This window comes from Mesocricetus auratus, unplaced genomic scaffold (genome assembly GCF_017639785.1).
Source record: "Mesocricetus auratus isolate SY011 unplaced genomic scaffold, BCM_Maur_2.0 Super-Scaffold_100022, whole genome shotgun sequence".
NCBI lineage: Eukaryota > Metazoa > Chordata > Mammalia > Rodentia > Cricetidae > Mesocricetus > Mesocricetus auratus.
The window spans coordinates 32,476,814-32,493,484 of NW_024429203.1; the positions used below are offsets into that span (position 1 = coordinate 32,476,814).

General features: G+C 44.6%; 1 protein-coding gene across 3 annotated transcripts in view; it reads right to left on the reverse strand.

The window, feature by feature from the left end:
- Positions 1-11,165: 11,165 nt before the first annotated feature.
- Elmod1 (ELMO domain containing 1) overlaps positions 11,166-16,671 on the reverse strand; it is a 62,740-nt gene continuing 57,234 nt past the window's right edge. For all 3 annotated transcript variants that reach the window (XM_013112996.3, XM_005069545.4, XM_040729919.1), the window contains one exon: positions 11,166-12,566. In XM_013112996.3, the coding sequence (XP_012968450.1) occupies positions 12,394-12,566 (173 nt within the window). In that variant the 3' untranslated portion in view covers positions 11,166-12,393. The remainder of the gene's footprint in view (positions 12,567-16,671) is intronic.

Genomic DNA, 16,671 nt, shown 5'->3' on the forward strand with positions numbered 1-16,671 from the left:
TGTCAGTCTGCCCCGTTTGTATTTGGAGTTCTTAAGGGACTCGGTTGTTTGGGGTAGATGCCTAGGAATCTGCCCCATCTGTTTGGGGAAGTCCCACTGGCCGAGGGAGTTTCCATCCTGATAGGGGACAAGGACGGGAGCACAAGGCCCCCGTCCCCGATCTGAATTTGCTTTTGACTTTCGTCAAAGCCGCGCAGCGAAAATCTGTTTGTTTTTGTTTCTTATCTGTTCGTCCGTCTTAGTGTCGTTTGTCATCGCTCTCGAGAAAATGGGCCAGACAGTTACCACTCTGCTTAGCCTGACCTTTTCACATTGGCAACAGGTCCAGGAGTACGCTCGTAACCGGACTGTCGATGTGCGCAAGAAGCAATGAATCACCTTTTGCTCTTCTGGATGGCCAACTTTTGATGTTGGCTGGCCACGAGATGGCACCTTTAACCCTCAAATTATCTTCCAGGTGAAAGAGAAAGCCATGGATCCTGGACCCCAGGGCCACCCGGACCAAGTACCCTATATAGTTACCTGGGAAGTGCTGGTCTATGACCCTCCTCCCTGGGTGCGCTCCTTTGTACACCCAGGAGGTCACTCCTCCTCCTCTCCCCACCCCCTGGCCTCCGGACTGCGAGGCCGCAGGGAGCAGCCGCTCCGGATTCCACTGCCCTGCCTCCGGACGGGCCATGATGGCCAGTTGCAGTACTGGCCGTTCTCTGCCTCAGATCTTTATAACTGGAAAAACAATAACCCCTCCTTTTCAGCTTTTTGCAAGTCCTCCTAACTTCGGAGGAGAGACAGCGGATCCTTCTTGAAGCCCGGAAAAATTGTTCCTGGGGCAAATGGACAACCTACGCAGCTTCCAAATGAAATTGATGCTGCTCAGACTGGGACTTCACCACTGAGGCAGGTAGGACCCATCTATGTCTTTAATGCCAGTTGCTTGTAGCGAGTCTCCGAGAGACGGATAAGCAATCTATAAATTTGGCCCAGGTAAGACAGATAGTTCAGAAGGCAGAGGAATCTCCAGCCGCATTTTTTTTGAAAGACTTAAGGAAGCTTACAGAATGTATACCCCATATGACAGGGGTATACACTACCAGATGTATTAAGGGAGACAGAACGTATTTTTTTAATGAAAAGAGAAGCTCAGACAGAGAGAGAAAAGATGGAAACAGAATGTCAGAGACAGGAAATGAGAGAGACAGGATAGCAAGGGACAAGAAGCGTAACAGAGAAATGACTAAACTGTTGGCCACAGTAGTCGCAGAGCAGAGACAGGATAGGAGAGAGAGGGACAAAAGGGGGCCTCACTTAGAAAGAAGGACCTTTCAGAGACCCAAACCCCCTGCCGGTCCCCCTGGAACACTCCCCTGTTGCCAGTCAAGAAGCCAGGAACCAATGACTATAGGCCGGTCCAGGACCTCCAGGAAGTCAATGAGTGGGTTGAGGACATACACCCCACGGTCCCCAATCCCTATAACCTCCTGAGTGGACTGCCACCTGACTATGTTTGATACTCAGTCCTGGATTTAAAGGGTGCCTTCTTCTGCCTGCGATTACACAAAGACAGTCAGCCACTGTTTGCCTTTGAATGGCAGGATGCAGACCTAGGAATCTCGGGACAGCTTTGACTGGGGGAGAGCCAGGAGAAAGCCTTCATGGACATCAAGAAGGCTCTGCTCAGCTCCCCAGCCCTGGGGTTACCTGATCTGACTAAACCCTTTGACAAATTGACTTTGGGGCAGCCTTTAACTATCTATGCCCCCCCCGCTATGGAGGCGGTCATCAGACAGCCACCGGGCCGCTGGCTCACCAATGCCAGGATGACCCATTATCAGACTCTGTTGCTGGACAAGGACCGAATTCACTTCGGGGCTCCGGTGACCCTGAACCCCGCCTCGCTACTTCCCCTCCCCGGGGAAGCAGAGACTCATGACTGCTTGCAGGTCCTGGCTGAGGTCCATGGGGCGAGAGCTGACCTCACGGATCAACCCCTTCCCAACCCCGACCATGTCTGGTTCACGGACGGAAGCAGCTTCGTACATCAAGGGGAAAGGAAAGCCGGTGCTGCAGTGACAACTGAGTCAGAAACAATTTGGGCCGAAGCCCTGCCGCCAGGAACATTGGCTCAACGAGCAGAACTGATTGCCTTAACACAGGCCCTGAGACTGGCAGAAGGTAAGAAACTCACTGTCTACACAGACAGCCGCTATGCTTTTGCCACCGCTCACATCCATGGTGAAATTTATAGGCGAAGGGGGCTATTGACCTCAGAGGGCAGAGACATTAAAAATAAAAAGGAAATCCTGGCCCTCTTAGAGGCTCTGCACCTCCCAACCGCCCTCAGTATCATACATTGCCCAGGGCATCAGAAAGGCGACAGTCCAGTCGCCCGGGGAAACCGGAGGGCAGACCTGGCCGCCCGGGAGGCTGCCCTGGCTTTGGAAAGCAGCAGTCACCTCCTCCAGGCAGCTGTAGTCCCTGTAACTAATGAGGCTTCCGAGAAGACCTCCCCGTCATGGGACTATGAGATAAAAGACATCAAAGCCATGAAAAGACTGGGGGCGACCCGAGTACATGATGGTCTCTGGACCTATCAAGGAAAAACTGTCCTTCCCCGCCTAATGACTAGATATCTGGTTAACAGCCTACACAAACTCACTCATTTGAGCTCCAGGAAAATGAGAGAACTGTTAGCCCGGGAAGAGAATACTCGCCACCTGTTGGGAATAGAAGAAATAATAAAACAAGTGACTGAGCAATGTGACGCCTGCGCCCGCGTCAATATGACCAGGCTAAAGCTACCCATGGGGACCCGAGCTCGGGGGCACCGGCCTGGGGTGCACTGGGAAATAGATTTCACAGATCTCCTGGTTTTTGTTAACACCTTCTCGGGATGGACTGAAGCCTACCCCACCAAGCACGAGACGGCAAAGGTGGTCACCAAGAAACTTCTTGAAGAAATCTTCCCCCGTTACGGAATGCCACAGGTATTGGGGACAGACAACGGGCCTGCCTTTGTTTCTCAGGTAAGTCAGTCTGTGGCCACCTTGTTGGGGATTAATTGGAAATTGCATTGTGCTTACTGACCCCAAAGCTCAGGACAGGTAGAACAAATGAATAGAACCATTGAGGAGACTCTAACTAAATTATCGCTTGCAGCTGGCACTAAAGACTGGGTCCTCTTGCTCCCCCTTGCCCTCTATCGTGCCCGGAATACACCGGGCCCCCATGGCCTCACCCCTTTTGAGATTTTACATGGAACCACCATTCCCTTTGTTCAGTTCTTTGACCAAGACATTTCTGATTATGCCAATTCCTCCTCTCTTCAAGCTCACCTGCAGGCACTCCAGCTGGTACAGCAGGAAGTCTGGAAGCCTCTGGCCCAAGCCTACCGAGACCAGAGGAGACACCCTATTGTCCCCCACTCCTATTACGTGGGAGACAGCGTTTGGGTCTGGCGCCACCAGGCTAAGAACCTTGAACCTCGCTGGAAGGGACCATACACGGTCCTGTTGACCATCCCTACTGCTCTCAAGGTGGACGGGATTGCTGCTTGGATACATGCCTGGCACGTAAAAGCTGCCTTCCCTGAGGATCTGGACCCAGGATGAAAGGCTCAGTGCACTCAAAATCCTCTAAAAATAAAACTTACCCGCTCCTCTCCCTCCTGCTAATAGCCCTCCTCATAAAATCAGACACTGGTGTGGCCTCCAGTCCCCATACCGTTTATAAATTAACCTGGGAGGTTCTCTCCCAAGTGGGGGAGGTCATTTATGCTGTCACGGAACCACATGCACTTGGGACATGGTGGCCTACTCTATGGCCTGAATTTTGTGATTTGGTAGCAGGGTTGGACACTTGGGACATTCCCCATTGCCACCCAAAGGCATGCGCCAGTGGTTCCCACTTTTACAGACGTCGACGTGCACTCATGGACTCCAGAAAAACCACCCCCGGGGTCTTTCAACATCTTGTGACTAACAGATTAAAACTTTTTGGAATCTATTAACTTAGCAGACTATTAGCTTCTCCCAATCCAAAAGTGAAGAATACCATCAGATATTGCTTTGGATCTATAGGAGACCTTTCCCCGTCTCACTATATTTGTCTCTCTGACATACCCACCAATGTATTTCAAACTTACCATGATTTAACTCTCTTTGTTCTGGAAAGCTAGCTTGATGAAACTACTTCCACATTGGAACATGGAACTTAGGGGGATCCAGATTTGTGTTCCTAGGCCGTGGTCACTCAAAATGGCTCCAGTAAAAAAACTCTTTTATTCCCTTTAAGATGTGATCTGTGGTTATGGAGCCAATGGAAAGCAAGTACCTGTTCTGGTGATGCCCCCCAGCCCTCACCATGCCCACTTGCTTGTACCATGAGATAAGTGACAACACAGCACACAACGTTTTTTATGATAGTGGTTGTTGTGTGAGTTTTTCTGTGTGACGTGGACTATGTCTACTGACACAGACCCAATAAGTGATCCCATCAAAACCTAGCTTAGTGAACTGCGGAGTTCATTGACATTACTTACTGGGTCAGAGGTGGGGGGTTACTTGTAGGATCATGGGTGACTCAATGACAGCTGAAGCATCAAAAAACCCACCCCAGAATGGATGACAACTCCCAGAAAGCTGCAAGGCTGGAGCTCCATGTATGACCTGCAGGCATGTCAGCCTGCTCAGTCTCTCTTCAGTTATGGCTACTGCTTTGGCAACCTTGAGGAGGGGCCTGTGAATTTCTTCTGCACTGGGAGTCTAGTAAGCCTCCTTTATCAGATAAGTCCTATGAAGCCCCCTCCCTGATCCCAGGAGAGGATTTTCCAAGTCTGAGGAAATAGCTACACTGCTGAGGAGACACGGTGTCAAGTTGTACTGATGAGAGTGGAGGGAAAACAAAGGGAAGGGTTACTCCCTTTCCAGATCATTTGCATTTGAAGGCAAACCTTGTCAGGTTTCAGTGGAGAGCCACTGGATCAATACCCCAGCGCAGCTTCTCAGCTTGGTGTACACAAATCACCCAGCCAGGGAGTTAATAGGACTGGAGAGGGCCATGGGACTGTACCTCAGTGACAACTACCTTCAACAAGCTGACCCACTGCTCACTAGACGTTATTGGGGACCCCCACTATGCAAAGCCATGTGACTACTGACAGTGAATGACTGGTTGTTTTCTGTCTGTAACTTTCTCAGGTACCACTCTTATACCTCCCTAATAAGAACAACTGTGGGGTTCTTTCCACAGCCCGTTGTTGGTGTGTTTTACATTTGTTGGGCACATATATAGCTGTGGATGATCTAGAGGATGGTTCTGTTTAAATTATATGATATTGATGGACAGAAATAATACTAGGATAATTTTCATAACGCAGACTGACATAAGAGAATTCTCAGCTACAAAGACAGCCTTTTATACATTAAGCCAAGACCTCAGCAGATTCTAAGCCGGCTGGTTGCCCCTGGAGACAACATCTGGTTGCCCCTAGAGAAAAATACACAAGGTCATTCTCCCAGGTGTTGTTTACTGATTCAAAGCCAGAGTTGGAAGCGACTTTAGTCTGCACATAGTTCCAGGCTCAGGCTCAAGGTCCAGCTAACACACAGTTATTAAGCCTCAACTTGCAATGTCATTTTCTGTCTGGGAACCCTCACCGACTTAGCTGTGTGCATGGGTCATTGTGACATTCCGAGGTTGAGAGGAACTACCTGACTTGACTTATATTTTGCGTTTGGGTAGGGGCCTGTAAAACAACCTGTAATTTAGTTGTTCAGAGTTTGGCGATGAGAGAAGAGACAGCGAAGGGAGAGGCAGCAGCGGAGAAGAGGCATGAGGCATGAGGCAGAGTGAGAGGGGAGAGGGCAACAATGGAGAGAGGCAGAGAGAGCAAGGGCAGAGGCAGCAGGGCGACCACGGCAACCCAGAGAGCAAAGAGATCTTTTAGAGAGAGCTCTGAAGAAGCAGTGATAAAGTTACTCTCAGATCCTGTGAACCTGTGCTTTTCTAATGGCCTTTTTGGGTAGATGAGAAACTTTTTTCCTACCTTTACTACGATGAGGTCTTCTTTTTGTTACCCTGGAAGCAGACTTTGGGAGCTGGCCTCTCACGGTCTGTGACACATGACAGTGTCACTGAGTGGGCCTTAGGGAGCCAGACCTAATGCTTGGGTTTCACTCAACAGATGTGGGAAAGTTCCTAGTTTTAGGCTCTGGTGCACCTGAGAGCAAAGTCACCATCTTGCTTCCCATTTGATCCCCAGACTTGGCCTGATGCCCAGCACAGAAATAATTCCTCAATAAATATTTGCTGAAGTGAATTGAGAGGTATTGGCTATAAGGACAAATCTTATAGATTCTTCTCTTGGTGTTAGCTCCTAGCCAAAGCTCAAATAGATACAAACTAAACCACAAGTAAACATGTGTTTATTACTTTGAAGCCTCCAAGCGCTTTAATTAATAATAACATATTTGATTCTCATGCTTCCCAGAATCCTCCCAGGAGGAATGGTCGCTATTAATTTGTTATGGGTATAAAAGCAAACTCAGACATTAGGTCACTGCCCTAAGGAAGGCTAGCAGCACGGACACTAGAAAATTGACCTTGCAGTTGCCAGGGTTCTTCCTGCTATACTTGAGGAAAGGTAAAAGCATAAATAATTCTTGTCAGCTTGAGACTGTTGCTGTCCCCAATTCCCTATTGTTGGTATGCACTCAGCATAGCAGCACCACTATAACAAAAATGTAATGAGGAAGTTTCTCAAAAACTTTGTTGAGCTCTGTTTGGGAGACTTGGGAAAACATCCTAACAGAACACTTACATCTCTTTTCAGTTTCTCCCAATCCTTGAGATGTATTTTTTTTTTTTTGCCCAGAACAGTATCCCACAGATGCCATGCTCTCCAGACAGGAGGGGCCAAGTCCAGCCAGCCAGCAACCAAGTACTGCCTGCCTGGCTCAATATAGCTCTGATAGTTTGTTTTCTTGCTTGTTCAAAAAGAAAAGAAAAGAAAGAAAAAAAGGAACAGGGAAGGAGCTCTCTACACATGAATTCAAATTTTGTCTTCTCCTCATTTTTGGATTTTGGAATTAGAAATATCCTGAATAAAACTGATTCTCCTGAGTCTTTTCATGTACTGTAGGTGACAACCATCAAGGGACATGTTGACGTGTGGGGTAGGGAGGGTTTAACTATTTCTCTTTTTAAGTGTGTGTGTGTGTGTGTATGTGTGTGTGTGTGTTCACATGGGTGTGCAGGTGTGCTTGCTTGTATGCAAATATGCAGAAGCCAGGGCAGGAGACCAGATGTCTTCAGGGTTCTTGTTACTGCTCTGAGACAGGGTCTCTAGCTGAACCAGGAGCTCGTCATTCAACTTGGCCAGTGGGTTCTCAGGATCCACCTGTCTCCATCCACTGATGCTGGGGTTCCAAACATGCATGTAACTTTTTACATGGGTTCTGGGGATTTAGATTCAAGTCTTCATGCTTGTAGAACAAGGCTCTCACCCACTCAGCCATCTCTCCAGGCCTGGGTTTTTCCAAATTTAATCTTACTTCCTCTTGTCTTTGCTATACTTCCCAAATTTTCTTCCATGGCTTCCCCTGAAAGCATAACATGGTCCTAGGTATTTAGGTAAAAGATAACTGTTGATCTGTGACCTTACTCTGACTTCTTTCCTTACCATGTCTGTTGGGCATCTGTGAAATACCTCAGGGATAATAACAGATGGCATCATACTTGTTAGGGTGTTTGTAAGCAGTAGCACTCTGGAGGCTGTGCCAGGTCAGTGGGATGGGGGCAGATATATTATTAATGGAGAGTCCACGTGTTAACTGTCTCACATGCTTCTTTTTCCACAGACATGCCCAGTAGTATCTGACCTGAGCATGACCCAGCCCAGGCTCTGCAAATCCATTTTGCTGAGGCTTCCCACTAGGAAGCAGGAAGAAGGAAAGTCAGCTTCCTTCCCCAGGGAGGCAGAAGAGAAAAAAAACTTAGGATGCTGTCACAATTGTTTGTGTATCAAAGCAGGGAATTCCCCCAAAGGCAAATAGGAAATGGGAAAATGCAATAGTATTTGTAGGTATGAACTTACCTTACAGGTATCGGAGTGAGTAATATTAATATGTTATCACTTAGGAGCAAGGTGCGAGCATCTATAGATGTTTACAATCCACCAGAAGCACAGACAGTAGGGTAGAATTCTAAGTGGAGGGTGTGGTGCTTTGAAAGAAAATGACCCCCAAAAGGACTATTAGGGAGTGTGGCTTTGTGGGTGTGGGCTTTGAAGTCTCATATATGCATGCTTAAGTCACTCCCAGTAACTCAGACTACTTCCTGTTGCTTGTGAGTCAAGATGTAAGAACTCTGAGTTCCTTCTCCAGCACCATGTCTGCCTGTGAGCTGCCATGATGTAATGGACTGAACCTCTGAACTATATCTGAGCCACCATGGTCAAATATTTTCCTTTCTAAAGTTACCATGGGCATGTTGTCTTTTTACAGCAATAGAAACCCTAAGACAGAGGATACAATGCTTGGCCATGGCCTTGTTTGGAGTCAAGGTTTAGCTTAGCATTCTTCTTATACCTTCTCGTTCTCCTTTCCTCCCCTTCCTTCTCCTTTTTTTCTGTCTCTACTTTTGGATTTTGAGATAGGATCTCACTCTGTAGTCCAGGCTGGCCTCGAACTTGTGATTCTCTTGCCTCAGTCTCCACAGTACCAGAATTGTGGGTGTGAGCTACCATCTCACTCATTTCCTTCCATGTCTTGATTCCTTTGGCACTGCACTGAAATCCTATACGCCTGTGTGTCAAGAAAAGCACCTGGCAAGGTGCTGGAGAGATGGCTCAGAGGTTAAGAGCACTGACTGCTCTTTAGGGGACTTGGGTTCAATTCCCAGCCACCACAACCATCTGATACCCTCTTCTGACATCCTTAGCTGCCAAGCATGCATATGGTACACATACATATACACATGCAAAGCACTCACACATGAAATAAAATGAATAAATCTAGTAATTAAAGAAAGAGAAGAAAAGAAAAGCAAACAATAAGGTAAGCAAAAGCTACCGGATGCTGTCAAGGAGCTGAAGCCGTTCAAGGTCAGGGCTAGCAGGGTCCTGACACATGGCACTGGGACTCACTAAATGCTACCATTAGAAATGGAATCCATGCTGGGGTCTCTTTCCAGGGCTTGATGTTGCAGTAGTGCTTTTTCGTCCTGTCTTGGAATTAGAACCTGCCCCGGATTATGCTCCCGGGAGAGTTGGAGGCTCTGCTTTGGCACACATGTGTTACTGTGCCTCAGGTTCCTCCATGTGGCTCTGGGCTCAGCGAACTGAGAGTTTCTGCTTTCCATTTTTCTGTCCTTTTCCTCTTTTCTCTGGAACCCTCTATTTCCTCCACTCTGGTCTGACCTCTACTCCCATTCAGTCTGGACCTGGCCTTCTATGTTTGAGATCAGTATAGATATGCCCATGAAATTTGATTGCCAGGTTTCATTTCCCCATCATATTTTAGGCCCAGCCTTTGCAGTTGAAATTCTCAACTCAGACAAACCATACCTCTGATGGGTACGGGCAGTATTTATGACAGGATCTCATGATGCACTTCTTCTAGAGTAAGAAAGCAAAGCAATGCATTTGTGTCTGCATCAATGAGTTATGAGCAGACAATTCTTATTTATAATCTGTCTTTTGGTCTACCTCAGTTATACAGCATCTCTATTTCCTTAGACTGATCCTTTCCAGCCTGTTGCATCAAAGAATTCAACAGCATCCTCTCTCTCTCTCTCTCTCTCTCTGTCTCCCTGTCCCCTCCCTCCCTCCCTCTCTCCCTTCCTTCCTCCCTCCTCTCTCTCACATTCTCTGATTTGGAAGATGTATTGCAAAGTCATCCCTTCCCATCTTTGAAATGATGGTTATCTAGGCTTCTTTACAAATACAGACAAGAGGATGGATTACCAGGAAAATGTTTTTCATTACAGCATAATAACAAGAACTGTGAGAAGGCATATCCAGCCGAAGTCTTGTTTTAGAAATGATGATTCAAAGAGCATTTTTTAATTTCTTTCCCTGTAGTGCAAACTAGAAATATTTTAAAAATCATATATCAAGTAGTGTTTTGGAAAACATGAAGGAAATGTGCTACACAATTTACATTTTATGTGGTCAACCCTTGCTCAATGGAATAAATATGAGACAAACTAAAAATACCCTAGGGAACCACATACACACATAGCATACATCACATATCTCTGATGCTTTTGAAACCCCCTTTTCTTTTTCTCACCCCACTCTGTGTTACTGGGTAGACTGCATCTCCTACAATGAGGTGTGAATGAGAAGGATAATAATACCTTGAAGGAGCCAGTAGCAACTGTTCATCCTAAAAGTCTACAGGAGCTGGGAGGGGAATGTCTTAGCTTGGTAACGTGAGCTGTCGATACCTGAGCACATGCCGTCACGCTGCATTGCTGATACAGGACTACAGTAAATAGGAAAAGGCACTGAGCATATGTGGCTGCCCTGACTGTGGAACCATACCTGTGTCTGCAGGCGCAAGTACTGCATGCTCAAGACAGACCATCGCAGCTTGGAGCTTTCACTTCTTGGTATGCATTAAGCATTCACGGACTCTCCTCTTCCACTGTCTAACAGAGCACAGGTTGAAGGAGAGGCAGTGGAAAGGCTACCACCTGGCTCCGGGACTGAAGAGAAAGCTGGCAATCCTAGAGTAGGGACATCCTACCAGGCAACAACAGGCAGCCAAGGGCTTTTAAAAACCAGACGCAGATTTTATAGGAAGTAATGAAGAAAAGAGGGTAAGGCATGGTGACACATGCCTTTAATCCTAATTTAACTGGTGATGGGGGCAGGTGAATATCTGAATTCCAGGCCAGCTTAGTCTACACAGTGAGTTCCATGTCAGGCAGGGTTACATAGTGAAATTCTGTCAAAAGTTAATTTTTTAAAGAGCTTATTCATTACAGCATGGTCTGACCTCAAGCTTAAGGAAATCTCTCAGCCATAGCACACTCTAAGTTACACCTGACCACTCTGAAAGACAGTAATTTATAACCAGTTGTTTGACAGTCCACAAACTCACATACTTGCATATCTTAAGACCTATAGAGCACAAAGACATTTGAATGAAACCCACTCTCCATTACTGTAGAATGATATGTAATTTATTCATATACCACACAGTTAGGCAGTACTCAAAATTCATTTAAGTAAGCAAGTGATTACATAAACATCTAATAATACTAAAATCGATAGTCCCAAAGTATAAAATACCATGGTTATGAAACACCATGGTAAATACTATTCAACAGACTACAATCATAATTCCAAACTAAATCACATTTTAAAGAAGATGATTCTTAGCAGTTTGAGGATGGTTTTGTTTTTCTTCTCCCAAGCACCTTCTTCCACTGTTGTAAGGATGCTAATTTCAAGAAATAGTGCATGGTATCATTGCTCAGGTTCCTGTGTTGCAAAAAAAAATTTAAAATATTGTCCTTCAACATAGAAAACAATCGAGTCAGCCCTCAATCCCCAAACAAATATGCTTGGTTTGGGGTAGTGCTAAGGGCTAACTCTGGGTTTAGCAAGAGGCAGGCAGTGAGAAACCCTTCGCAGCCTTGGGAAGATATGGCTTCTTTTCTGGGGCTCCAAGCATCATACACATACTTAGACATCCAAGCCATGATGTGATGGGAATAATATAAGTTTCTATCCTGATGACTACGGCACAGTTGCAACTGTGGTTAAGTTAGGCTACAGGTCTGCAGGATTTCATATAAGGATGGCTCTTTTAAAGCTAATTTCTTATAGCCTCATTACATTTTTTGTGAAGTGCAGTTATATGTGCAGGAAGAGTTTGGCTTATCATGTGTCTGTCTGTGTTAAAGTCTTATACTTTACCAGAATGAGGTCCAAGCACAAACCTGGCCTGAGAAGCTAGCAGCAGTCCTCATGAAACATTTTAATAAATATGAACACAGTATGAGATTCAGTTACATCCCTTACATACAAATTACAGGTAGAGAATCCTTACACATTTTTAATATTGAATGATGAGGGGCGGGGGAGGAAAAATCTAAAAAAATAGAAAACTTTCTCCATACCTGGGTGTCAAGGACAGATGCTAACACTGCATAATGCCACAATATGAGCAGTCGCTGGAGAGTAGATACTCCAGAAATAGTTGTATTTGGGGGAATCTTGGAATTCTGGCCAAGAGATGAAAATACTGTACCAAAAGGCATGCATATGTATATATATATATGTATAATCACTATGTGCATCGGTGTGTGAGCTGTCACCTAAGCAGAGATCTAAGACAACAATGAGGCAGTGTTCTTGGAGATCCATTGAAACCAGCGTGGGCACTACATGTTGATCAAACCCTCAGATGCAGCAAAATGCGGGCACAGCGCCATGTTTGGGTTCTGCAGCTGTTTTATGATCCTCTTGCGGAATTTCTCCCGTACGCGATTAAATTCCATTATGTCCATGGGGTCCTCCTCAATCCAAAACTTGTGAAACTCGTGCATCAAATAGCCTGTTAGGGACAAGACAGTGAGAAGACTGCAAGAGAATAGTTCCTAGCCACATTACAAACCACTGTGAATGAGTTAGACCAAAGCAACAGTCTCTGAGGAGTTCACAGGAAACAAGATCTCAATCCTCTGTTCATTTCAGTGAATGGAAACGTTTCTAAGATATCTCAGGAATAGCCTGGGGTAATTTTTTAGCCATGCAGACCCACCTAGATTCAGTCAGATGAATCTCTAACACTGAAGTTTAAAACCTAAGATCCAGAAGACTCCATTTTTTTACATCCCTGCAGGTCTCCTTCTAGGAATGTTTCAACTGATATGGTTATAAAAGAAATGAATGATAATTCATATTTTCTTTTCTTAATATATAAAACATACATACTATTTCTAAGTTTGAGCTCAAATAAACATACTGAGTTGCTTGGCTAGGAGAGTCAGATTTCTAGTATTATGGGTTAAAATCATCCATGATGCATCCATCTAATTAGCATCTCATTAGCATATTTCCATTGACATTGATAAAGCAGGTACTATGGGAACCATTTTTTAAATTTTGCGTTTTGGCTGTATTTTTGTGGTACAATCTGATAATTTGATGCATGAGTATGCTGTGGGCTATCAGATCAGATTATGTAGCATCATGATCTCCTTTTAATGAATACTTTATTTTTCTGTAGTATACATAAAGATGCTCACTTTTCTACAATGTGCAGATACCCTGGCATCTCACTTTTAACCGGATGTAACACATCACAGAGTTCTAGGATAACTGAGACACAGTTGTTTCCCTCATTTTTCTATTGCACACACAACTACAGATGACCACGTTGGAAGGTGATGGTGCCTCATAATCTGACACCATTCTCATGATACTGCCTTGATATGTACAAATGTAAACTGCAAATCATACAGACAGATAACTCTGGTACTCTCCCCATCTTATTGGGAAAATGAGTAGAGACCACATAACATGATTGCAATAAAAATACAGAGATGATGACCTGGTTTCCAAAGTACATATTATAATCATAAAACTCCACTCACTTATGTATTATTGCACAGCATTCAAATATTCATTCAGCCAGTTGTCTGCACAAGCCATCTACCAATTATATGTGTAACAGGTACACCATTAGGTGCTGAGGATGGAGAAAAGGGTAGAGTTCTCATATTTCCTAATTCTCTGTCTCTTGGAGAGAGAGAGACAGAGAGAGAGAGAGAGAGAGAGAGAGAGAGAGAGAGAGAGAGAGAGAGAGAGAGAGAGAGAGGGATGGGTATTCAATTTCTGACAATGATTTGTTAGCTGAGGAAGCTAACAAAGTGGTGTGGCAAGGGGAAGGAGAAAACAGAGTCGATCTATTGCCTCTTCAATTTCATTCATTCCCCAGCACTGTAGGTTGGCCAAGCAGATTATACATCTCTGCCTTACAGATGTGGACACTGGGTTCAGTCAGGAAGCTTGTACAGTGCACACTCACACAGTTAACACCTGGAAGCCAGGGCAGAAAAAGGTGTCTTCCCATTGTTGCTACAGGTTGCCACCTCTGGTGCTTATTTCTGTGTTAACAGTTCTCTCTCTTGAAGGTCAAAGAACAGATAATCTGCCCTGTCTTCTGTGCTTGTCCTTTTCTCTGCTCACTACACCTACCCCATTACAGTTGGGTCGTGTGTTCAGTGGAGCTTTAGATTGGATGGCATTTTTGCAACACGGTGCCTTGGCAGCGCAGCGTTCCCTGACTAAGACTGTAAAGTCAGGACGATAGAGCCATTACATTCTTATTTCCTTTTCTCTAAATGAAATACTTGTTTTGAATACTAATTTGGCTTGCCATCTGAAGCCTGCTGCATATTTATTGTTGCTCAAATGTGTCTTGGTTTTGCTTCACTGCATCCTGTTAGTAGAGGGCAGAGGCATGTGCAAGGACACAGATAATTGCAAGAATATTATGGAGGAGATTGCAGAAGTGACCAAGCCCAGTGGAGGGACATCTAGTCTCTCTGACCATAACCTAATCCACTGGTGATTGCTGCTCTTTCTAAAACCCTGAAAAGTGTCTCGGGAAATAAGATACCCTGCTTCATGCTTCTGATCTGGGCTATGACTCTTCTGAAAAACCTATCAACTGGGTAAGGCTAAAACATTTCCAGATCAGCTACATCCTCTTTTTGCCTGAAAAGAATATCCTTCAACATTGCAGTATCTTATCTGTCATCCATCCATCCATCCATCCATCCATCCATCCATCCATCCATCCATCCATCCAATATAGAGTTACTAAACATTCTACTAGGCTGAGAATATAACAATAAACAAAACATCTCCTCCTACCCTTACATGCCAATTCTTCTTGGTTTTAACTCTGATTCTTTCCCTGGAGATATCATTTGCTGTGTGGTTCTGATTTTTTACTCCAAGAGGATGAATTAAAAGTCTGTAGTCAGAGCCATTCTAACCCTTCAGAGCCCTATGGCTCCCCATAGGAATGTCCATTTTGTGGCTCCAAATAGATTTCCCCAAAGGAATGTACCTTCGGTTTGCCTCAAACTAAACTCATCCTATTTTCCCTTACAAGAGTTTCCTTGATTTCCCCCAAGAAAGGTGGAAATTATAGAATAGGGCAACATATAAAAGGCTAACAAAAACACAGGGCAAGAGAATTTATTTGTTAATAGCTATGCTTGTGCTCTCCAACATGGCTCCAAGCTCGGCAGGGTCCATTCCAAATTCTTCTCATAAATTTCCTGTATCATATCTGATCATACCCTCTCAATATCATATCTGATCATACCCTCTGTACTATATTGTTTGGATCTGCTGTACACTGTCTCATGGCCTGTGTCCTTACCACTTCTCTGGCTGGATCACTCAGCCCCCATTGCTTCTGCGACCCAGCCCTTGGTTTTCACTGGAAATGGCATTTGCCATAGGGTGCTCTCTCTGCTTCAGACTCAGTGGGTGATGACGGCCATATGCCTTTGCAGCATTTTAAAATGGTATGTTTATTTCCGAGTATGTTGTACTTATTTGTTTCCTCAGTTTAGACCCTGATCTACAGTAAAACCCCAGTTTTTTGGGGATAGAGTTGTTACAGGAGTGACTATAATCACCCACAGGTAAAAACGGGAGCTATGAATGTCAGGTGAGAGAACTTAGATTTTCTACTAACAAGTTATAAACACTTCTTAAATATCCTTTTCTTTTTTGCCAGTTATACTTGCATCGTTCAGCATCAGATAGTTTCACATGTTTTGATGGAAAATGAAGGACCATGAATATGGTAGCCTCTCCTACCCTAATCCTTGCTCTATAGTCACTCTGGCTATGCCTTCTGACTGCCAAACTCTACCTACTCTACTTTCCTGGGCTGTTTTTTTTAACCCCTATTTACAGAAGATACTGGTTTAGCCCCTGCTCACAGGGCCCAGTCATCTCTGTTCCTTACTGTTTTTAACCCAGGACCAAATGCCTACTTGTTCATTTACTTAGTTTTCCATTTAATTTAACCACAGACCACTTTCCCTAAGGAGTCCAAATGCATCCTAGATGTGTTCAAACATGGTAGACATTTGCTCAGTTCCAGAGCTTGGTCAAAATCTAGATCTGTTTAGCGGGCCCTTTCCTTCACCTGAGGGTTCCCTTCACTCTCCTCCTGGAAAGACTTCCTGTTTTCTGGCTTCATTTACTCTTCCTGGAATTACTCTCTTATTTTGTAGAAACATCATATTTTTCAGGAGTTTCCTTATCAAGTTATGGAGAAGTTAAATATTTAAGACCTTGTATTTATTAAAAAAATAGTCTGTCCTATTTTGATAATACTCAATTGATAAGTTAGACTGGGAATATAATTTGAAATTGTAAATCATATTCCCTTTATGCCATCTAAGTTTTTGTCATCATTATCCATTGTGTTTTAGAATAAAAGGCTGCTCCGGAGAAATCCAGTGTAGTTTTGATTCTGAAGTTTTTGAGTGACAGACAGTTTTAGAAAATTTCAGGATCATCTCTTCATAGTGCCATAGTATCTCACAGTGATGTAGACTTTGGTTTGGCAGACTTATTAGCTTGTGTGTGTGTGTGTGTGTGTGTGTGTGTGTGTGTGTGTGTGT